General features: G+C 46.0%; 1 protein-coding gene across 1 annotated transcript in view; it reads right to left on the bottom strand.

Annotated features, from left to right (window-relative positions):
* The window catches only part of PYGB (glycogen phosphorylase B), a 56,708-nt gene extending 32,972 nt beyond the window's left edge, over nt 1–23,736 (bottom strand). Inside the window, exons 1-2 of the mRNA XM_044748011.2 lie at nt 23,328–23,736; nt 6,946–7,047 (exon numbers count right to left, since the gene is read on the bottom strand). Coding sequence (XP_044603946.1) covers nt 6,946–7,047; nt 23,328–23,570 — 345 coding nt within the window. The 5' untranslated portion in view covers nt 23,571–23,736. The remainder of the gene's footprint in view (nt 1–6,945; nt 7,048–23,327) is intronic.
* Nucleotides 23,737–24,373: the final 637 nt, after the last annotated feature.

Genomic DNA, 24,373 nt, shown 5'->3' with positions numbered 1-24,373 from the left:
GGGCTAGCCCTATTTTTTTAAAGTATATATGAATTCATTTAAAAATAAAAATAAACCCATTATATGTTAACATAAACAACACAGTTTAATGAAAAACAACTACATTTTCTAAAACAAAAAAATATTCATTGACGAGAGTGGCAGTGTTTTACATTTTTACAAACGTCTTTCATTGATTTTCTGCTTAAGCATTCAATCTGTCGATTAAATACAGTCTTTGGAAAGCTCCACCATATCCTTGTGAGAGAATGATAAACAGTTCTGACCCAGTGACCCCAGAAAAAGGCTCAGGGCCCCAGCCACCTCCAGACCACACTTTGAGAATCTGATAAATTACAAAGGGCGGAAGAAAATTGTGAGAAAATAACTAAACATCCAAGTCATAAAGAAATGGTTTAGTGTCTATTACGTAAATTGAACGGTATTAACACACACAATAAACTGATTCAGAGTAGGATCTCAAAATATTGACTTAATTCCCATAGCAATTTCAAAGAGAGCATTCTACCAAAAATATCCTGGGTGTGTATCTGCCAGGAGCAGAATTTACCCAATAATACGTTACTGGCTCAAAGTTAAGAAACATTTTAACTACAACATTTTCCAAACTTATCTGATCATGGAACCTCTTATTCATGAAACATCTATTAAACTCACAGACCAGTAAACTAAATAAAGACAGGCTAGGAGCTGGCCCGGTGGCGCAGCAGTTAAGCTCGCTGTTCCGCTTCTCGGCGGCCTGGGGCTCGCCCATTTGGATCCTGGATGTGGACATGGCACCACTTGGCAAAAGCCAGGCTGTGGTAGGCATCCCACATATAAAGTAGAGGAAGATGGTCATGGATGTTAGCTCAGTGCCAGTCTTCCTCAGCAAAAAGAGGAGGACTGGCAGTAGTTAGCTCAGGGCTAGTCTTCCTCAAAAAAAACAAAAAAAAGAGACAGGCTAAAGTAGACATAGAAAGATGTTTTGTTCCTTTAAGCTTTTAATTTGAATGTTGTAGGCACATCCAGCCTAGTAGGGCGCATTTTGCCTTGAGTTTGAAAGTGTTCAAAAGAGGCACAAAAAGTAGCTAATTGATAATCTAAAACCTCAGTAAAGTGGGCTTCTGAACTGAAGAGAGAAAAAGAGCATAAAGGAGCACTATTAACAACCTGTCTTTTTTTTGAGATGCAATTCACATACTATAAAATTCACCCTTTAAAAGTGAACAGTTTAATAGTTTTTAGCATATTCACAAAGTTGTGCAACCATCACCACTGTCTAATTCCAGAATTTCATTACCCCATACTCATTAGCAGTCATTCCCTATTTTCTCCTTCCCTCAGTCCCTGGCAATCACTTTTCCACTTTCAGTCTCTAGGGATTTGCCTATTCTGAACATTTCATAGAAATGGAAACATACAATATGTGGCCTTTCATATCTGGCTTCTTTCACTTAGCATAATGTTCTCAAGATTCATCCATGTTGTAGCATGTGTCAGTGCTTCATTTCTTTTTATCACTGTATGGCTCTATCACACTTTGTTTATCCATTCATCAGTTGATGGACGTGGGTTATTTCTACTGCATGGCTATAATGAATAATGCTGCTATGAATATTCATGTACAATTTTTTGTGTAGACGTATGTTTTTATTTTTCTCAGATATAAACCTTTGGGTGGAATTGCTGGGTTACATGATATTCTAGATTCAACTTTTTGAGTAATTGCCAGACTATTTTCCAAAGTGACTCTACCATTTTACTTTCCCACCAGCACTAGATGAGGGTTCCAGTTTCTCCACCTCCTCGCCAACACTTTTTCTCCATCTTTATGATTACAGCCATTCCAGCGGGTATGAAGTGGTATCTCACTGTGGTTTTGATCTGCCTTTCCCTGATGACTAATGACGCTGAACATCTTTTCATACGCTTGTTGGCCATTTATATATCTTCTTTAGAAAAACATCTATTCAAGTCTTTGCCCATTTTTAAATTGGGTTGTCTGTCTTTTTATTATTGAGTTGCAAGAGTTCTTAATATATTCTTACTAGACCCTAATCATATTTATGATTTACAAATATTTTCTCCCATTTTGTAGGTTGTCTTTTCACTTTCTTCATAATGTCCTTTGATAAATAAAAGTTTTTACTTTTGTCCAATTTATATACTTTTTCTTTTATTCCTTGTGCTTTTGCTGACATTTTTTAAGAATCCATTACCAAATCATGAAGATTCACCCCTATATATTCTTCTAAGAGTTTTATGGCTTTAGCTCTTACATTTAGGGTGTTGATCCATTTTGAGTTAATTTTTATATGTGGCGTGAGGTAGGGTTCCAATTTCATTCATTTGCATGTGGACATTCAAGTACTCTAGCATCATTTATTGAAAAGACTATTCTTTCTTCATTGAATTGTTTTGGCACTCTTTTCCTTTTAAAAAATCAACTGACCATACAGGACACCAAAAGCACAAGCAACAAAAGAAAAAACAGAGAAACTTAACTTTGTGAAAATTAAAAACTTTTGTGCATCAAAGGACACTATCAACAGAGTGAAAGGCAACCTATGGAATGAGAGAAAATATTTGCAAATCACGTATCTGACAAGGGATTAATATCCAGAATAGATAGAGAATTCCTAAAACTGAACAACAACAAAAAACAAACAACCTAATTCAAAAATGGGCAAAGAACTTGAATAGGAATTTCTCCAAAAGAAGATACATAAACGGCCAACAAGCACATGGAAAGATGCTCAACATCACTAATCAGTAGGGAAATGCTAATTAAAACCACAATGAGATACCCATTAGAATGGATACCACCACCAAAAAAAAGAAAGCAGTAAGTGATGGGGAAACCGGATGGATGTGGAGGAACTAGAACTCTTGTGCACTTGGTGGGAACGTAAAATGGTGCAGCTGTTGTGGAAAAGAGTATGGCAGTTCCTCAAAAAGTCACACACAGAATTATCATCTGATCCAGCAACTCCACTTCTAGGTTTACACCCAAAGAACTGAAAGCAGGGTCTGGAGGAGAGATTTGTACACTCATGCTCCTAACAGCATGTTCACAACAGCCAAAAGGTGGAAGCAACTCAAGCGTCTACTGACAGATGAATAAAGAAAGAAAATGTGGTCCATACATTCAATGGAATATTATTCATTCAACCTTAAAAAGCAAGGAGACTCTGACATATGCTACAACATGGATGAACCCTGAATATATGAAGCCAGTCACAAAAAGACAAACATTGCATGATTTCACTCCAATGAGGCACCGTGAGTATCAAATTCATAGACAGAAAGCAGAACGGTGGTTGTCAGGGGCTGGGGGAGGGGAGAACGGGAGTTAGTGTTTAATGGATAGAGAATTGCAGTTTGGGAAGATAAAAAGAGTTCTGGAGATGGATGGCGGCGATGGTTGCACAACAATATGAATGTACTTACTACGACTGAACTATAATTAAGAGCAATGAAGATGGTAGATTCGCGTTACACGTATTTTACCACAATTTTTTAAAATCAGGAAAAAAATCAACTGACTATAAATGTGAGGGTCTATTTCTGGCCTCTCAATTCTCTCGCACTGATCTGCACGTCTGTTCTGCTGACAACACAGAGCCTCGAGCACTGCAGCTCTGGTAGTGAGTTTTGAAACTGGGAACTGTAAGGCCTCCAACTTTATGCTCCTTTTTCAAGAGTGTTTTAATTATTTCTGGCCTGTTGCATTTCCATCTGGATTTTAGGATCGGCTTATCAATCTCGGCAAAGAAGCCAACTAGAAGTTTAGTGGAGATTGAACTGAATCTGTACGATCAATTTGGGGAGTGCTGCCATCTTAACAACATTAAGCCTTCCAAGCCATTAACATGGAATGTCTTTCCATTTTTAGGTCTTCTTTAATTTCTTTCAACAATGTTTTGTAATTTTCAGAATATAAATTTGCACCTCTTTTGGAAATTTATTCCAAAGGGTTTAATTCTTTTTAATGCTATTTTAAGTGGAATTTTCTTAATTTCATTTTTGGACTGTTCATTGCAAGTATATAAAAATACAGTTGACTTCTGTATATTGATGTGTCCTGAAACCTTGCCACACTCTTTCATTTGTTCTAATACATTTTTACTGGATTCCTCAGGATTTTCTAGATCATGTCATCTGCAAATAGAGACAGTTTTCCTTCTTCCTTCCCAGTCTGGATGCCTCCTAATTCATTTTCCTGCCTAAATACCCTGACTAGCACCATCAGTACAATGTTGAGTAGAAGTGGTGAGAGTGACACCCTTGGGACAAAGCAGCAAGTTAAACCCCAGCTAGGGAGGCAATCGGTCAAATGCAGATGGCGTGACACTCTACAGGACAAACCTAGTTTCAACAAATAAACTGCAAGGCAGAAAAATTAAAAAGAGGAGAAGTCTATAGAGGAAGAGAGATTTAAGAGACATGTCAATCAAATGCATCTTAGTTTCTGAACATACTGTTAAAAAATTATAAGGCAATCAGAGAAATTTGTGCACTGCCTGAAAAACTGATACTAAAGAACTATCGCTATTTCAGGGGTCATAATGGTATGACCCTATCTTTTAGAGACACCTGATGAAATATTCATAAGTGAAATATTATGCTGTCTGATACTGGCTTAAATAATCTAGCAGTGGTGGGGTACAAGGGAGGCAAGACAAGCCTTGAGTTGGGCTTGATGACTGCGGAAGCCAGCTACTAGGCATGCAGAAAAAGTTCATGATAACAGTCACTCAGTTTTTGTATATATTTAAAATTTTCTATAATGAAAACACTTTCATTTTTTATTTTTATTTTTTTTAAGATTGGCACCTGAGCTAACAACTGTTGCCAATCTTTTTTTTTCTGCTTTTTCTCCCCAAATTGCAGTATATACAGTATGTAGTTGTATATTCTAGTTGTGGGTCCTTCTAGCCATGGCATGTGGGACACTGCCTCAGCATGGCCCAATGAGCGGTACCATGTCTGTGCCCAGGATTCGAACCAGTGAAACCCTGGGCCCTGAAGCAGACTGCGTGAACCTAACGGCTCGGCCACGGGGCTGGCTCCTGAAAACACTTTAAATGTGCCCTTGATAGCTCAATCAGGAAAAAGTGGCTGCTTCCGAAGCTCTAGCTTTAGTGTAAATGGCTCCCCAGAACTCCTCCCCAACCCTGTGTGATGCAGTAGTGCCCTGTTTTATTTCTGACACTACATCATAAATGTGGGGCCTGAGGGAGGAGGCCTGTCGAAGCCCTGCATCCTCTTTTGTTTCCATTTAGAGCATCTGTACCCTGCCTCAGGACTAGATGGGCCCAGCAAATGCGTACCTAGAGACACTAAAGCTTCCACCATCATAAAACCCTTTCAAACACAAGATTAATTAAAAGCTACACAGAAAGGGAGATACACTTTTAAGGAAGAAAACGTACAACATTTAAAAGGACATATGCTTCCCGTATTTTCTAAGCTTCTTAATTTACACATTATTTGTGTAATAAAAATTATAAACAGGGGCCCACTCCGTGGCCGAGTGGTTAAGTTCACATGCACCACTTCGGTGGCCGAGGGTTTTGCCAGTTTGGATCCTGGGCATGGACCTAGCACCGCTCATCAAGCCATGCTGAGGCGGCGTCCCACACAGCACAACTAGAAGGACCTACAGCTAGAATATACAACTATGTACTGGGGGGGCTTTGGGAAGAAGAAGGAAAAAAACAGATTGGCAACAGATGTTAGCTCAGGCGCCAATCTCTATAAAAAAAATTACAAACAAATCTTGCCTATGTATGGTATAAACATTCCCTAAAATCTTTACTATCTGTAAGAACTATTTAAAGAGAAAATGTTTTAAAAAAGAAAACACTTTACACACCCATCAATCCCACTGAAGAGCTAAGCTATTGTGTGTCTATAGTCCCTAAAGACATGTTAGATCGTTCATGCTCAGCAGATGGAACTCAAATGACAAACCACTGGCCAGGATACCCTCTATCTTTTTAGGTACCTTTGATCATAAGATCCCTATTTTGAGGAGTCAAATTTTTGTTCCAAAGTTTTATTGTGCTAAATGAAATGACCTACCCCAGACACTCCTCATCACTAAGTCCTGGAGGGGAGACAGGTGCCCCCACAAGGCTGGGCTGACAGCGGTGCAAGGCTCACACTACAGCGCCTCCAACAAGGCCCCCAGAGCACCTCCCACCCCAAAGAAAATCAGACAAAAGCAGAGGCAGTGGAAAGTGCTGGGAGGAGGGACAATTCTGGTGGGGACCCTTCCACATACTGCAAAAGGGCAGGAGTGCTGTGTATTCACATCCTGGCAATTCCAGACGGAGGCCCTGGTGCAGGCTGAGAAAAGACGGCATCCAGTGAGAGGGGACAGAGACAGAAAACAGACCTGACCAATTCCAGCTCTGCTGTTAAGCTGCAAATGAACTGTGAAAGGCCCCCCAGCAAGAACCTGTGAATGAAGAAGCCTGAAGCAAAGGCAGTTTCTACTCTGATCAGGGAGAAAGGACAACTTCATAACTAGAGGGTCAGATGAGCGCAGGAGGTTATCTTAGGGATGGGGGAGGGAAGCCAGAGGTAGGTTACCAGTTCAATAAAGCAAGGAGACATGGGACAACACTGGCCACTTCTGCCACAGTCCCCACCTCTGGTGGGGTGAGCAGGAGTACAGTGGTTTCTAGAAGCCTCCAAACCTCAGCAATCACGATGCAACCAGGCCTTGAACTGCAGGGTGTTAGCTTCCCATCCAATTCTTACTTCCTCCACTTGGGAAAGAGAAGCATTGCCCACCAACTCATGCCCCGCCACATAGGGTAGAATACACCGTAAGACATCTCCCCGGTCCTAGATGGCTGCAAAGCTTCATGTCAGTGATCGCCTCTGTGAGGCCTGTACTAAAACCTCACTGCACCACAAGGCTCCCCACCAGCCGGCCCCAAGGACCCATACCTGATAGATGGCTTCGTCACAAGCATTCTGAAGGCCCAGGTTCACCATTGTGTTCTGCAGCGTGCGGCCCATGTAGAATTCCAGGGAAAGATAATAGATGCGCTGAGGAGGCAGAAGAAAGCATCTTAGACTTCTCGCTCCATCCCCACGCACGAGGCAGATGACAGCAGTGTCATCCCTAAGAGCACCCATGCAAGGGTGTCACTCACGTTAACCCTGCACTTACCTGCACGTGCCGAAATGGTCTCACTCACTTCGCCTTGGCCATCCTCAGCCATCCAAGGGTAGCCCACCAGGGGACCTCCTAGAGCAGAGCCTCTGTTCACTGCCCTTCTGGAGTCCCCAGGGGATATAAACCAACCTCTCCCTGCTGGTGGGGATCAAGGCTCCCAGAACCAGGCAGAGCTGATCTGGGCTTAGCTCGGCCTCCTCCCAGTCGTGCGCCCTCAAGCAAGTGACCTCTTTACATCTCTAACAGGATAAAACAGCCCTGTAAGGGGGGAATATTTTCAAGTATTAACAGCTCCTGACACCCACCTTAAGTACTCAATAAACAGCACAGTCGACACACTGGGATGGATGGGTGGACACATCCATTTCTATCAGGAAGAAGTCTGGTTTTTGCCTGCTGCTTGTTTGCTGGTTTTAAGACAGCTTCATGTAAATGAGGAGGACGACCACCAACACCTACTGGGTGCAGAACAGGGTCCTAAGTGCTCCCCTTGCCCAGGACCATTTACTCCTCACAACCCCGCAAGGGGCAGGGATGGTGGTAGCTGATGGCTCAGAGTCCTGCTCTTACACAGGGCTCTGTGCTGCCTCCTGCTGTGCCATCAAAAGGAAGGCCTGGGGAAAATAAGTGTGGAGGAAGAGAGAACTCTTCCAATTAATAAACATAGAAGGCATGAGAGGAACAGAAAAATCACAAGAACATCATGGTAGTAACTGCTGCCAACACGAGCCAGAGTTAACACCGAACCCAGTGGGCACAGCTCTCAGGACTGGCGGGACATCTGCATGGCCTCCAAGTCCCTCCCCTAGACAGCCGTTAAATGCCACGCTGGCTTTAACAAACGTCCCCAAACTCTCTGACATCCTTTCCTCCAGGAGGTGGTGTTCATTCCCCTCCCTTGAGGGTGGGCTGGACCCGGTGACTGCCTTCTAATGAACAGTCTGAAAAGGGAAAACTCACTTCACAGCCAGAGACCCGGCTGAGGCTGCCTTCCCCAAGCGATGGAGGTTAACTCACCAGTAACACGCCACGGTGATATGCTGTGATGGGAAGGGGACTTTCTCCGGAGAGATTCTTTCCAAAACTGCCTAACCCCAGACTAATTGTGAGAAAACCAAACTGAGAGACGTTCTATGAAATGCTGACCAGTATTCTCTGGATTCTCAAGGTCATGGAAGACAAGGAGAGATCAACAAACCACAGCAGATGGCAGGAGACTGAGGAGGCCCAACCACCGAACTCGGTGAGGACCTGGATTGGGTCCAGGGACAGAGGAAGGACGCAGAGCAAACACCGGTGGACCGGGAAGCAGGTGCCGAGCCGGCACTGGCTGCTTCGTGTGATAAGTGTGCTCACTTTGGTCACACAAAGTACTGACATGGGAGCCGAGTGGAGGGCACACGGGGACTCCACACCGTCTTTGCAGCCCTCTTAAATCTAGTATTCCTTCTAAAGAAAACATTAAGAAACAAAATCAGGCTCTTAACTGTGAGTGTGCGCATGTGCATGACGAGAGAGTACACAACTTGGATTCAGGCGAGTGTACTGACCGAACCATGGTGTTACCTTTCCTGTAGGTTAAAACTTCCGAAATACAATTTAAAAATCTATTTCCCTAGGGGTTGCAGAATGCAGGGAGAGAAAAGGCAGGGTTCACTCTCCCTAGAATGCAAGGAGGGCTTCTGGACTTTACTGGGATGCCCGTGGACGGCAGCCTGACTGACAGAAGAGGCCCTCACTGCTGCACCATCAGCATGGGAACCCACACTCCATGAAGTCATGCTCTTCAAGTGTGTTTTCTACATCCCATTTAGAATTCTGGCCAGCAGCTGACCAGAAACATTTTGAGAAACTCAGCACCGTCCGCAGCCAGGAGGCAACAGCAGCCCCTCTGGGTTCCCAGCAGCGCCTGCACCATGACTCCACATGCCACTGCAGCAGTTTCTAAACTGTTCTTCTCAGAACCAAGAAGCAGCCTCAAAGGATGGGCCCGGGAGAAAGGAGCTCTCAACTTCCAAAATACACAGGAGAGGGCCTAAGTAAATGGAAGGACATCCCATGTCACTGAGTTGAAGGCTTTACATTGTCAGGATGCAACACTTCCAAAACAGATGTGCAGACTCCACACAAGCCCTGTCAAATTCCAGCTGGCTTCCCTGCAGCCTGACGAGCTGATGCTGATATTCAGACGGAAATGCAAGGGATCTGAAACAGTCAAAGCAATCTTGAAAAAGCAGCACAAAGTTGGAGCACCCACACTTCCTAATCTCAAACCTTAGTACAAAACTAAAGTCATCAAGACTGTGTGGTACTGGCGTAAGGATGGACACGTGGAGCAATGGAATAGAACAGAGTCTAGAAATAAACCTTCACATTTGTGGTCAAGTGATTTTCCACAAGGGTGCCCACAGAGCTCAGCGGGAAGGAATCATCTCTTCAACTGATGATGCTGCTACAACTGGACAGCCACATGCAAGAGAATGGAGCTGGACCCTACTTCACACCATATACAGAAACTAATTCAAAATGGACCACAGACCTAAATGTAGGAACCAAAACTATAAAACTCTTAGAAGAAAACACAGAAGTAAATCTCCATGACCTTGGAATAGGCAATGGTTTCTTTTGATAGGATATAAAAAACACAAGTAACAAAAAATAGATAAACTGGACTTCATCAACATTAAAAAAATTTTTTTTGAAGATTAGCCCTGAGCTAATATCTGCCACCAATCCTTCTCCTTTTGCCAAGGAAGACTGGCCCTGAGCCAGCATCTGTTCCCATCTTCCTCCACTTCATATGTAGGACGGCTGCCACAGCGTGGCTCACCAAGCAGTGCCATGTCCGCACCCTGGATCCGAACCGGCGAACCCTGGGCCGCCAAAGCGGAACGTGCGAACTTAACCACTGCACCACCAGGCCGGCCCCTAAAAACCTTTTATACCATTAAGAAAGTAAAAAAGAAAAGCCACAGAATGGGGGGAAACATTTGCAAATCATATAACTGATAAGAGATTTGCATCTAAAATATATATACAACTCAATAATAAAAAGATGACCCAGTGGTTAGCTGGGCAAAGGATCTAAACAAACATCTTCCAAAGAAAATACAAATTGTCAATAGGCATATGAAAAGATGCCTAACATCACCAATCATAAGGGAAATACAAATCAAAACCACAAGGACATACCACTTCACATCCACTAGGATGGCAATAACCAAAGTCATCAGATGCTAACAGATCTTGTCAAGACAGCAGAGTAGGCAGACTCTGAACTCACCTCCTCCCACAAACACAACCAGGTTACAACTATTCTTGGGAAAAATATGCCAGAGAGAGAACTGAAAACGGGATAAAAAGAACTCCCACAACAAGGGACAGTCCTGATGGAGGCAGAAGAGGCAGAAATTCCTTCTGGAAAGGAAAAAGCCACCTTCACGAGCCACGGAGCTTCACAGCCAGCCGGGCAGGAGCCACCCTAAGGTACGCAGCCCACCCTGGAGGAGTGAGGTCCTGAGCGGGGGCCGTTAACTGCTATAAGCATCCTTCAGACTCAGCACAACTGAGACGAGTGTCCTACTAGCTGGCTTTGCTGAATATTAACCACAACGGGGAATACCCCTAGAAAAGCTATGGGAGGAAAGCGGAAAAAATCCAGCTCTTAAAAGGCCCACGCACAAATTCACCCAGCTCAGAGAGCAACCTAAAATCACCAGAAAGAAGGCTAACAGTCCTTTGGTGAAGAGACTCACCTGGTAGGCTCTGGGTGCATCTCGGTGACAGGAGAGACCGCTCCAGAGACTGAGACATTGGTGGTGGCCGTTGTTGTCACCTAGTCCAGGCGTGCTGACACAGACGCTGGCAGACACCACTAGAGTTCTTCCCCTGCCCTGATAGCCCAAGGGGCTGCCCCACCCACTAGAGTGCAGATTTAATCCACTTCAGCCAGGTCAGGCAGCCAACCCTAGGGACTGGCCCCACCCAACAGCAGGACTGTGTTGAGGGTGTGTGTGGTCCTGTGGGGGGTGGGGCTTATCAGTGGCAGAAGATCTGTGCCTCACAGATAACAATAAATGTCAGCTAGGATGTGAAAAAATCAGAACCCTCATACACACCTGGTGGAATTATAAAATGGTACAGCTACTTTGGAAACCAGCCTGGGAGTTCCTCAAAAAGTTAAACAGAGTTACTACTTGGCCCAGCAATTCCACTCCTAGGCTTATATCCAAAAGAAACGAAAACTGATATCCACTCAAAAACTTGGACATAACAGCCAAAAGGTGTAAACAACTTAAATGCCCGTCAAATGATGAATGGATAAATAAAATGTGGTATAGCCATATAATGGAATATTATTCAGCCATAAAAAGGAATCAAGTACTGATACACGCTATAGCGAGAATGAACCTAGAAAACATTACACTAAATGAAAGAAGCCAGTCACAAAAGACCACATATTGTATGATTTCCCCTTACATGGAATATAGGTAAATCTACAGAAACAGAAAGTGGATAATTAGCTGCCTAAGGCTAGGGGACAGGGAGATTGGGATGGGTGACAGCTAAAGGTGTGGGGTTTCTTTCTGGGGTAATGAAAACATTCAAAAATTAATTGTGGTGATGGTTGCACAACTCTGAATAAATCAAAACTACTGAATTGGACACTTTAAATGGGTGAATTACCCAGTATGTGAATTTTATCTCAGTAACGCTGTTACCACAAACACCAGTTGAAATGATGTACAAAAATCTGACAGATTACAATAAAATAAATGTTGTATATAAAATAGAATACTTCCACTTGTAAAGATGGTACAATAAACAGGCCTTTGCCCGCTTCTCCCTAAAACTGACTAAAGAACACAGAGGTGGAAAGTCGGGGCAGGTAGAAGTAAACTAGAAGACTGGCCCTCGTGCCTCTTTGCCACCAAGCTGCAGGGAGGGCACGAGGGTGACTCACCACCGCCTGTCTCTGCCTTGTGAGCATTTCACACCCACATACGCACACTCACACGCATTCATGTGTATACTTGCATGTGTGCACACTCACACTCCCTCACAGTGCACTCATACAAGTGCACACTCACACCTGTGTGCACACACACTAACACACGTATACACTCATAAATCTGGGAACCCAAGTGTGCTCACTCCAGGCTGCACACACCAGGCCCCTGCCTCATTGTCCAGCTGCAAACAACTAGTTCAGGAAGAATTCCCTCCACTCCAAGAGATGCAGTGCAGGCTCCACATCCGGAGAATGAGAACAGGACGAGAGGAAGGAAACAGAGTGGGCAAAGGACACCCAGCGTTTACCAAGGGGCAAATGAAAGGCACAAATGCAGAGTCATCCAAGAAAACAAGAAACACTGGTCAGACGAAGCAGCGGCAAAATAAAATGACTAAGAAACAAAACCATCACAGAAATGGAGGCACCACTCAATGCACAACAAGGGCAAAGCTGGAAACAAAAACCTGGCTGAGGAAAAGTGAACAAAACGGGGGAAAAGCATGAAAAGGAGACAAAAATGTCCACGTGGAAGACAAAGGATACCTAACATCTGCATAATTAGTGTCCCTGAAAAAAGAAACTGAATAAACTGCTAAAATATTTTTCAATATATAATTTAAGAAAACTTTCTGTACAGTTTTTAAATCTACAAATTAAAAGAACAAGCACACAAACCAAACACCAAATGGGGCTCAATCTTTGACAGCTTTTCTTTACTTTCTTGATCATTTGAATGTACAGCTTTTTTTTTTTTTTTTTCATTTTCTCCCCAAACCCCCCCCGGTACATAGTTGTATTATATTCTTCGTTGTGGGTCCTTCTAGTTGTGGCATGTGGGACGCTGCCTCAGCGTGGTCTGATGAGCGGTGCCATGTCCACACCCAGGATTCAAACCAACGAAACCCTGGGCCGCCTGCAGCGGAGCGCGCGAACTTAACCACTCGGCCACGGGGCCAGCCCCAGAATGTACGGCTTCTAAATTACTATCCAAATTCTACCATCCTTTAAATCACAAGCAGCAGTGTAATGAATGAACCCATTCACCCAGCACGCCGAGTACCCTGCTGTCCAGACTGTTCACGGTCCTCTGCTTCTTCCTGCCTTCTCATCATCTTGGACGCTACTTACACTACACTTGAACTGAGTTGTTATTATTATATGTGGTTTCCATAGCACCGCGCCCCCACTCCCTCTAGACAAGGCTTAACGATTAAACCTGAGAACACCAGGAGCCCAGCAAACCCAGAGTCTGAGTGGAGCGTGGAGAAGTTGGAGCACAGTCACTCCCTTTTCCTGCGCACACACGAAGGCTCATTTCTCCCCCACATGCCCACTTTTGGGGATCTCTCCAAGAGGTTTTATAAAAAATCGGCAGGTCAGGAGTATGATCAAGATGTTTTTATTCTGCCCTTCACTATAAATACGTATTTCTAAAGTTGCTATAGTTTGATCTCTCAAAGTGAAAGTTTCTTACTTTAAACTGGCACTAAGAAAATAACTCGAGGGGCCAGTCCCACGGCCCAGTGGTTAAGTTCGCACGCTCCGCTGAGGTGGCCCAGGGTTTCACTGGTTCAGATCCTGGGTGAGGACATGGCACCACTCATCAGGCCACGCTGAGGCGGCGTCCCACATAGCACAACCAGAGGCACTCACAACTAGAATAGACAACTATGTAGTGGGGGACTTCAGGGAGAAGAAGAAAAACAAAAAAAGTTTGACAATGTATGTTAGCGCAGGTGCCAATCTTTAAGAAAAACAAAGAACTCGATTACCCCTTTTTGTATGGGATGGATACTGAGGAACAAAATGTTGGCCTAGTTTTAAAACTGTGGATCTTTCATTTTCCTCCGAGCTGAGCACAGATGCTGAGGGTTCAGCAGTTTCATTAACTGCAGCGAGCAGGGGGCGCCTCCTGCCGCAGCTCTGCATAAGAGGGGAGCAGAAGCAACAGGGCAGCGGGTGCCCCAAATACCACCTCTCACAAGAGACAGGCGAGAGTCAGCACTAAGCCAGGCGCCACTGTGGGCCCTGCTCAGCACAGCTCCGGACTCAGTCTGCAGCTTGTTGTTTCAGAGATTTCTTTTAAGAACTTTTATAGTTTCCTTAAATGTGTTGATTTTGTTTTGCCCAGTTTCCTTAAGATGGTTCAGAATGAAAACCCTCCGACTGAAGAAGGCTTGCTGGAGGAGCCAGCCGAGGGGATACACGGACTATTGAACTGTGCACAATGGGGTCTAAGCCGGGGGGGGGACCTGGGTCCCTTCACCTCCCTGAGAACACCACATCCACCTAGGAGTTCAACACAGGGCTAGGCTTCAACTCGGGCAATGCTGTTTCCCTCACCAGACCAGATTTTCAGGGAGCACTTTTGGAAAAAACTGCCTGAGGGCACAGGCTGGGTCCAAGAAGCAGCCTAGGGGCCTTGCCTGCAAGGGATCCTCTCCTCGTTGGCCCTGAGCTCTGCTGCGGAGGGCCCATTGGCCATCCCAGGCCCAGTCCAGCCTCTTTCCCACCTCTCTGACCGCCGTCTGTGCAACCTTGGAGCAAGGCCAGGAGGACTGGCTGGGGAACCAGACACTCTCCAGCTTCAGCCTGAGAAAACTGGGACCCTCACCCTCTCTGCAGCAGCTCTTGGGGGGCCTGCTGCCTGTGGTGTTGAACTGGGCTGCCAATCTCTCTTGTACGGTCCCTTCTTGCAATATGACCATAACAAGTATGAAGTGGCCTAGAGGCAGCCTTCATTTTTTTTAATTGAGTTAATTACACACAAAGCCTACACCAATAGGCAACATCACAAAAAAGCATAACAGAAGCTCTCCGGCGCAAACGGACGGTAAGACGATCGATACGAATATTACACGTTATTCTGAAGATATCTTCGGAGGCAATGAACTCTATCTATGGAAATGGAGTTTAATATCAACAAGTAGAGACTTATTTTGCTCTTTACACAACGGAGATTAATTAATAGAACTGGACTTTTAGAGATCTCCAATTTCTTTTCCCTCTCCTAAAAGGATGTTTAGAGTCTTTAACAGAAAGGCCTGAATGCTCTGCAGGAAAAGGAGAGAAAGAACTTTTCCAACAGTGGGCAACAAGGCACAGAGGGGGCAACTGCTCTCAGCACCAGGGAGAACCTGATTCTACAGGCAGATCAGGCCAGGGACGTGTCATCCTGAGCCCAGGAGACACAGCAACGCTCCTCTTGTCTACAGTCTTCTGTCTGTGCGGCAGCCACGTCTTAACACACCAGGTGCCATCTCAAGGTGGCTAAGAAGGCACAGAGTGGCTCCCGCGGCAGACTACCAGGTCCCTGCCACACAGGACAGAGCTGGCTGACATGATACAGGGACAGTGACCACTGACCCAACACAGCCTGAGCACAGCATTCCACCGGCCAGCTCTGGAGGGTCCCTGGTCTCTCCAAATGCACCGGGGCCACCTCCCTGGCCAGACCTCTGCTTCCACAGGAAGAGAAAGCTGCCTCCCGCTGGCTGCTCTCCGCACAGCAGGCCAGCCCAGTGAGAGGAGGACTGCTAGGAGGGGGCGGACCCCCGCCAGATAGCTGAGGCTCACCCTCACCTCCACTGGCCACGTCCACTCCACTGCGTCTCAGGCGCCTTTTGGAGCGTCACGCCAGGAGCAGCTTTATAAAACCACAGTGTGTGTATAAGGATGCTGAGCATCACGCACCACATCTCCTAAGCCCCCAACCTATGAGGTCACACTAGAGTACTTTCTTTTAGAATTAAGTGCCATGGAAACTTGGTTTCCCATGAGCATCTGGTGGATTTTGTCTCCACGTGGGTCACAGGTTTAACTTTTCACTTCAGGTACTGGCACCTAGGCCTAGAACATGGGTCCATCTGCTCAAAGTCAGCTGGAAAGTGTAAACGTCATAAAATTATAGAAAGTGAGGACTGACAGTGATCTTAGAGATCACTTCGTTCTCTAGGAAATAAATTTATTTTGCACTCCATGACCTCACACTTTTACAGACCTCTGCTTGCCACTTCCAAACTGTTAAGCTCTATCAAATGTCTACTCGCTCCCATCCCAGAGCCAGATCATCACAGAAGGCTCCTTATCAGTGACAGATAAGCCAGAGCCTAAGTGACCGGGACTATGCCAAACTATATTTATAACTAACGTGGTGCTGGTCAGCATTTTAAAGAGCCACTTCCACCTTTCATTTTAAACTAGGTTTAAAGGCTGAGAGAAGAGACTCAGCTAAAACTGAAATTATATATAATTCCTACTCCACGAGATCCCGTTGAAGACATTGTTAACCAAACTTCTCTGTTGTCTAATTATCTTTCTAAACTTGTGTTCTCTCTCTGCCCATCACCGTATCCTAAGAACTCCATTCTGCATAAAGTAGAAAAAAGCCAGCTATCTCCTGTTTAATTGCTTGATGTCTTAGTATATGTGGGTTTCTAAATGGCTTAAAGCCTTGCTCTGTTTAATGAAAAAATAAATTAGGTATAATCTGAAAAGGCTTATAAAGTTCTCTCAGGGGCTGGCCCAGCGGCCGAGTGGTAAGTTCGTGCGCTCCACTTTGGCGGCCTAGGGCTTCGCTGGTTCAGATCCTGGATGTGGACATGGCACCGCTCATCAGGCCCTGCTGAGGCGGCGTCTCACATGCCACAACTAGAGGCACTTATAACCAGAATATACAACTATGTACTGGGGGGTTTTGGGGAGAAAAACAACAACAAAAGAAGAAGACTGGCAACAGATGTTAGCTTAGGGGCCAATCTTTAAAAAAATGTGGTTCTCTCAATTTTCTTATTTGTATTTCTTAATAGCGGGACAATTGGCTGAGTAAGATCTGGAGATGACAGCACTGTGTCAGTCTGAGCATCCTGAGGGTAAGCAATACCTGTGGACTGTGTAAGAGATTCTCTCCAATTTTCGGAAGCACACACTCAAGTTTTAGGGGTAAAGAAGCATCAAGTCTGCAATTTACTTTCAAATGGTTCAGAGAAAAAGTGTGTTAATATATACAGAGAAAGGGACATTACAAATGTGTTAAAAAGTTTAATGTTTGGGGAATCTGGGAGAAGAGTACATAGGAATTTTTGTATTATCCTGCAACTTTTTAAAGTCTGAAGTCATGTAACAAAGTTTTAAAAAATCATTTACTAAGGGCAGGGATGCAGAAGCAAGATTAGTACTTCATAAAGACACAAAGGCTCCTGGCAGCCATCTGCAGCGCCCGGACAAGGCTCTCCCAGGGAGAAAGAACCCACAGTGCACACATAGAGAGATTTATTTTAAGGAGTTGGCTCATGTGATTGAGGAGGTCTGAGACCAGAATCTGATGGGGTAGGCCGGCAGGCAAGGAAGAGCTAGCTGCAGCTGGAGTCCAAAGGCAGGCTGCAGGCAGAATTCCTTCTGGCTGGGAGGGCTGGGGGTGGGGACGGGATGTGGGGTGTCAGCCTTTGTTCTCTTTAAGGCCTTCAACTGATTGGAGGCCCACCCACACTATAGAGGCTAATCTGCTTTTACTCAAAGTCCACTGACTTAAATGTTAATCTCATCCAAAAAAACACCTTCACAGAAATATCCAGAATAATATTTGACCAAATATCTGGGCACCATGGCCCAGCCAAATTGATAGAGAAAATTAACCATCACAGCCTCTAAGAGAAAAGGCCAAACTGTCTTCTACAAAAAATCATGGCATGCTCTCTGAGAGGCTTCTTAATCTCACAAAATGATGGCTTCACTGCCGGGAGCCGTGGCTACATCATTTGATCGGCTGTTTGACAGGGTCCAGCCGATTAACGCTGAGCGGTGCAGGGTCGCCCCTTGGTGAAGAATAACCGGCCAGCCCCTCACATAGTTCTGAAACCTGTGCTGCTTCTAATTGCCCTTCATTCCTTTTCCTTTCTTAACCTCCAGTTTTCACTCCTTTGGGTGGCTGCTTGGGAGGCACTACCTCCCGGGAGAATTGAATATAGTAAGACAATGTGACCACCTGCAGGTAACTTTCAAGATATTTTTCAGTTAATTAATGGAGGAGCACACAGTCCCCTTTGAGACAAGCAGAAAGGAATCCTGCCCAGATAAGATGTCGAATTAGGTTTATGGCCTCCATCTGGTTAATGTTTCCTTCTCCCTCCAGTTCTTTGTCTAAGTATATATGCATCGTCCTTCCAAGTTTGCTGGTTAATTGGATGATCAAGAAGTATCTATATATTATTCTTGACCTTCTGCTTTCTGTTATAGAGGTTTTCTCCTAAAAGCAATAAATAATAAATAATTGATGAGTAGAAGGGCCGAGGGGTGCAGGGATGCCCCTCGGTGAAGAATGGCCGGCCGACACCCCTGATATTTTCTGAATTATACTTATGCTTTCTATCAAGGTTATGTCTATATTTATTTCTAGTTTTTATTCTTGAAGATATATAGTTTAGCTTAGCTTTTCAGCCCTTTACTTTACTAACAAAATGATATTTTCTCCGGGCAGTGTGCTTAAGGGACTGTTAACTCTACAATCTAAAAGACAAAGGAATGCTTTCACCCCCTAAAGGGCACAGGAATGTAAAGATGTTTAATTGCCGGCTGAGAGTGCAAATAGCCCTGGGGATAAGACACCCTGGAGTCGCCTTTTGTTCCCATTAACCATCTACACTAATGGCGTAAATGATTGAGGAAGGCAGGGATGGCTCCCCCAGGATGTAACCAGATGGACTGCTGTCCTGTCCGGAGGTCTGGACCTTCTCTCTTTGATTTAACTTTACCATGAATTACAACAGATGTCTAGGTACCTATCTCTTTTAGCTTAGAGACAACAAACACTAGTTAATTGCGGAGAAGACTACCATTAACCTTATGCTCTATAGAATAGAATGCTAATAAATATTCTTGTGCTCGTTTTTTTACTTCCTTATCTCTCTGAGAATATTTGTAGAGGTATTTCTGTACTAATCCTGAAAAATATAAAAACGACACTTGTGCACAGTAAAGTTGGACTTGCTAACACCAACCCAAGTCTCACGTCCTCTTTATTTTCCCCTCATTGCGCCGACGCCGTCCATCCCTCAGGAACCTGGACTCAGCCGGGGCGGGACTCGGCACTTCACCCTACCTTCCACTTGGCAAGCTGCCAGGGTGATCGGCAACACAGAACATATGCCCATCATCAACTTCTAGCCAGAGAGAATAACTGAGCTATCCACTATCAGGGAAGCCTGCCCGCGGGACGCAAGGTCAACTTCAGACAGACAAGTGGACACACATCAGAACAACTGGGTGTGTTAAAAAGATTCCAGGAGCTGGTCCCCCCACTGATGAATTAAAACAAAATCCCAGAAGTGGGGGTTGTAGGCAGTCAGGCTACAAAACACTGTTCCAGGTCATTTTCCTTTAACTCTTGGGTCCAGCCAAACCATAAGATGGATTCTATTCATCATGATTATCTTATTAGAAAGACATAAGACAGCATTTTGTGCCCTGTGGTAGAGCTGCTTTTCCTTAATCCATCATTGTGGTCATGCTGTGAGCTTAGGGGAAAGAGCCATAGTAAACTGAGTATTTCATCCATAGCAGGGATGCAGCAGGCCAGCTGTCCACATCATAGAGCATCTGCTTTAAAGACCCATGGAAGCAATCTCACACCTGCTCATTCTAGAAGTTCCTGCAGAGAGTCCATGACTCCCATCACTGGGCACGACCTACCACTTGCTCTGGCTGCCAGAACTTATATCAGCATTTTGTGTCCTGACCTTGCACCTGAATTTAACCTTACTGTCCCTCAGCAACTTTCGCTTTGAGGTCTTCTATTAATTTGAGACTTTTGTGTTATATCTCACTTAAGCAGTCTCAAATTCTTTTTGGATAGAGATGGAATATCAATATAAAGTGGGAACATTTTATAAGCAAACACAAAACCATAACATTTTAGAATGATAAGGGACCTCAGAAATGGATTACCTAGCTCAATCCCCCTTAATTTCAACGATGAAAAAACTAAGCCCAAGAAAGGTTAAGAAATCCACCCAAGCCCCAGGTTGCACAGGCTGAACGGTAAAGCCAGGACTAAAAGGAGCTTGGGCTCCTGCAAGCCATCCCTCACCATCCAGTTCTCTGCTCCTGAGTTTGGAGTAGTGTCCCAACCTTGCCGTCACTTCAGAGAATCCTTGAGCCATCTTCAGAACTGAGTGCTGCCCACTGCCAAGTAAAAACCTCTCAATTTTTTTTTTTTTTTGGTGAGGGAGATTGTCTCTGAGCTAACATCTGTGCCAATCTTCCTCTATTTGGTATGTGGGATGCCACCACAGCATGGCTAGATGAGTAGTGTGTAGGTCCATACCCAGGATCTGAACCCACAAACAACAGGCCACCAAAGTGGAGTGGTGAACTTAACCACTACACGACCCAGCCAGCCCCCAAACCTCTCAATTTTAGCCAGATTTTTTGACTTGCTGAACTGCCAGACAGGTTACCTTAAAAATCTTCCTTTGAGCACTCGAGTTTCAATTGTTTCAGCTACTACCAAAAACAGAGTTAAAAGAATTATAAAACAACAGGTACAGTATGATGCTATTCTGTGTAATAAAAACAAATGTTCCTACCAGTATAGAAAAAAAGATGGGAGAAGACAAAATTTTTATAGCATTTATAGTGTTATTACTAGGTGGTGAGATTCCAGTTAATTTTTTCTTTTGGCTTATCTGTGTTTTCTAATTTTTCCTCCAATAATCATCAGGACTTGGATAATTGTTGAAAAGACAAAAATAATAAATAAAAGCCTTCTAGTTTATTAAACATAGACCATCAGGCTACCCCAGCCTGAAGTTCAGCATACGAGTCCCCAAGGCCATTCCCAGGGCTTGGGGTGCGGCTCTGCAGGATTTTTATTGGGAGCCCGCCTCCCCTCACAGGTTCTGACCCTCATGGGCTTATTTCTGGTCAATTACAATATACAGCTTTTGCAGAAAAAGAAGATGACAAGCTCATTTTCAACATGAATTAGCCAGACTGAAGCACTTATATTCCAATTCTCCATTTTTAAATGGCCTTCTATCCAGAACAGGCAAACAACCTTCCATTTATAGGCCGTGTGGTTTCTTTAAAAGAGAAAGGTTTCTACTTGTACCCACCACAGTAAACAATCAAAATTCAGACCTCTCACTGAGGATCAGCAAACTTGTTTTGTTAGAGGGATTAATTCTGTTTATGAAAGGACATTTCCACAATCCCTGAGCCCATCACTGGCCTTTTTAGGATCTAAACATACATAAACACTCTAACAGGAACTCTAAGGTGTTGGGGTGTGTCCTGGTCCAGCTCCAGGGAAATGCCCTTGAATGTGCAGTCAAAGCCGCACTCTTGTCGTCTACACCCAGGCAATAAAAATGATGTTGTGGGGGTGGTCCTGGTGGCACAGTGGTTAAGTGTATGTACGTGCTCCACTTTGACAGCCCAGGATTCGCAGGTTTGGATCCTGGGCACAGACCAATATACTATACATCAAGCCATAATGTGGTGGCATCCCACATACAAACTAGAGAAAGACTGGCACAGATGTTAGTTTAGGGACAATCTTCCTCAAGCAAAACGAGGAAGATTGGTACAAGATGTTAGCTCAGGGCCAATCTTCCTCGCCAAAAAAAAAAAAAAAAAAAAGATGTGAATCAGAGCTCTACCATCAGTAAGGAATTCTAGAGGAGCCACTGCCTCTTGGCCAGTTTCCCTGGCAAAGTCATCCCAATTCCTTGTTGTAATAACCTTTTTTAGCCATTTGGTGCCATTTCTCTCTACACTGTCTTGCATACTAAATATGAAAAGGCCAAGTTAATATTCTAACAAATCTGTCCTTTTTACCATCTCTCTAAAAGAATGCCCCAGAAAAAGTTTGGAAAAGCAATCAACATCACTCTTAGTAATCATTAAACATTTCTTAACGCCCCACAAAAATACTCTAAAATACTATCAACAAAGCAACTATCGAGTGCCCAGGTGTAGACGGCAAATCAGATCGTTGCAAACTGACTTCAGGACTGCAAGTGTGCCCTTTCCTCACCAGTTTTCACTCTTTACCTTAGTACAATAGAAAGGACAAAATTCTCCATGGTCAAGAACAAAAAAGAAACTGGCAGCAGGGGGCTGGTCAAGACTATCATACACCCGTCAAGTGAAAACTGCTAATGATACTGGAGAAACATATTTACTGACTCGGAAAGCTGTTGAAAAAGCTACAGATGTCGATGAATGAAACAGAAAAGCCACAAAACTGTGTATGCAAAATACCTTTTTAAAAATGTGCACGTATATTTAGGAATAGAGAAAGCTCTGAAAGGACATTCATCTATATTCTAATACGGTTAACAGTAACGGATACACGTCACTGATTATTCTTCTGTGCATTCTGTATTTTTCTGGTGTAAACATAAATTTCTGCAAGATGTAAAACGAAGTAATAAGTACTCAATATCCATGAGCTTTACTGTAAGTAAAGTTCTTCAAGGAAGGTGTGGGTACCTCACACACAGAGCCTTCTTGGACGGCGCCTTCTGGGAGCTTCTGCTCCCTCCTGCTTTACAGCGCATCCTCAACAATTTTCTTCTGATCACTGCCTAGCCAAAAAAGGCCTCCCAATTCCTGCAGATGACTGAGCTCGCCCGCTTCCAACACATCAACTGCCCAGGCTCGGTTCCAGTCCCCTTTTCTCCCACTCGCGGCTGCAGACAAACACAGCGGGGCGGGGGGCGGGCACCGACAGCGCAGCCATCACGGAAGCTCACGACTGGCAAGAGCCCGGAAAATTCCGCCAGGGCTCCAGGGCTCGGAAATTCCGAGGAGCGGCGGAGCCCTGCAAGGCCGGGCTCCTCGCGCAAGGGTCCTTCGCGTTCGGCTCCGCACACCCGACTGCCGCGGGGGTAGACGACAGCCCGAATCCGCTCTGCGCCCTGGACGGCCGGGCGCGAATGACCGGGCCGGGCCCCTGCAGGGCGGGTGACCCCGCGGAAGCGCGGTGGGGGAGGCAGGGGCCTCACCCGAGGCGCCGCGGGGGCGGCCGGGGCACCGCGCTCAACACGGACGCTCTGAGCGGGCGCGCGTCCCTCCGGCGAGGGATGCCCGGCGGCCGTCGCCCCGGCCCGCGGCCCAGGCCGGGTCCCGCCTCACCTTGGGGTCGCGCTCGTAGTAGTGCTGCTGCGTGCGGATCCAGCGGCCCACCAGGTGGTCGCGCACGGTGTGCGCCAGCGCGAAGAAGTAGTCGCGGGGCGTGGCCACGTTGCGGTCCTTGACCAGCGTGAAGTGCAGGTGCCGGTTGAAGCTCTTCCGCACCTCGGCCACGTCGCCCAGCCCCGCGATCCCGCGCACACTGATCTGCTTCCGCTTCTCGCTGTCCGTCAGCGGCTTCGCCATCTCGCCAGGCGAAGAGGAGCAAAAGGAGACCGAGGGCAGCGAGGACACGCGGACACCTGGGATGCTGCGGCGGCTGTGGCGCCGGGGACTGCAGCGACGCTGGCTGACACGGACCGCGCCTGCGCGCTGCGCCGGGGCGGGGCCGCCGGGAGGGGCGGGGCCGCGGGAGAGGAGGGGCGGGGCCGCGGGAGGGGAGGGGCCGGGCCGGAGGAAGAGGAGGGGCGGGGCCGCGGGAGGGGAGGGGCCGGGCCGCGGGAGGGGAGGGGCCGGGCCGGAGGAAGAGGAGGGGCGGGGCCGCGGGAGGGGAGGGGCCGGGCCGGGGGAAGAGGAGGGGCGGGGCCGCGGGAGGGGAGGGGCCGGGCCGCGCGGAGGGGCTTTAGTCGTTGGACCTAGGCAGTGGCGGCGTCCAGTATTATAGATGAGAAAGCTGAAGTGACCGCCCAAGAGCTGAGATCTGATCCCAAGTTGGCCGAGACCGGCAGAAGTGGAGGGCGACTGGAGGAGCTGGATGACTCGGGAACGGAAGCGCGAGCTCCTTGATGCCCCTGCCCCCAGGGCAGTCAGGGGACAGGACCCTGCCCTCTGGGCTTTTGGGATTTCCGGGTGGCGTCTATCGCCTGCCCAAGGTCACCAACCGCCCTCAACTCGAGTGCCCTGGTGCCGGATGTGGCCGAGGTCTGGTCAACGTCAAGGAACACAGAGTACACGTTGAAAGGCAGCCAGCCACCGACGCCTGGTGCGCCTGGTCTCCTGCGTTGTGGGCTGGGGTGGCTCTCAAAATACCAGTTAAAGTAAAACTTAGT

Source organism: Equus asinus, chromosome 15 (assembly GCF_041296235.1).
Source record: "Equus asinus isolate D_3611 breed Donkey chromosome 15, EquAss-T2T_v2, whole genome shotgun sequence".
NCBI lineage: Eukaryota > Metazoa > Chordata > Mammalia > Perissodactyla > Equidae > Equus > Equus asinus.
Note: the sequence above shows the minus strand (reverse complement) of the source record. Positions and strands in the feature narration are given on the sequence as shown.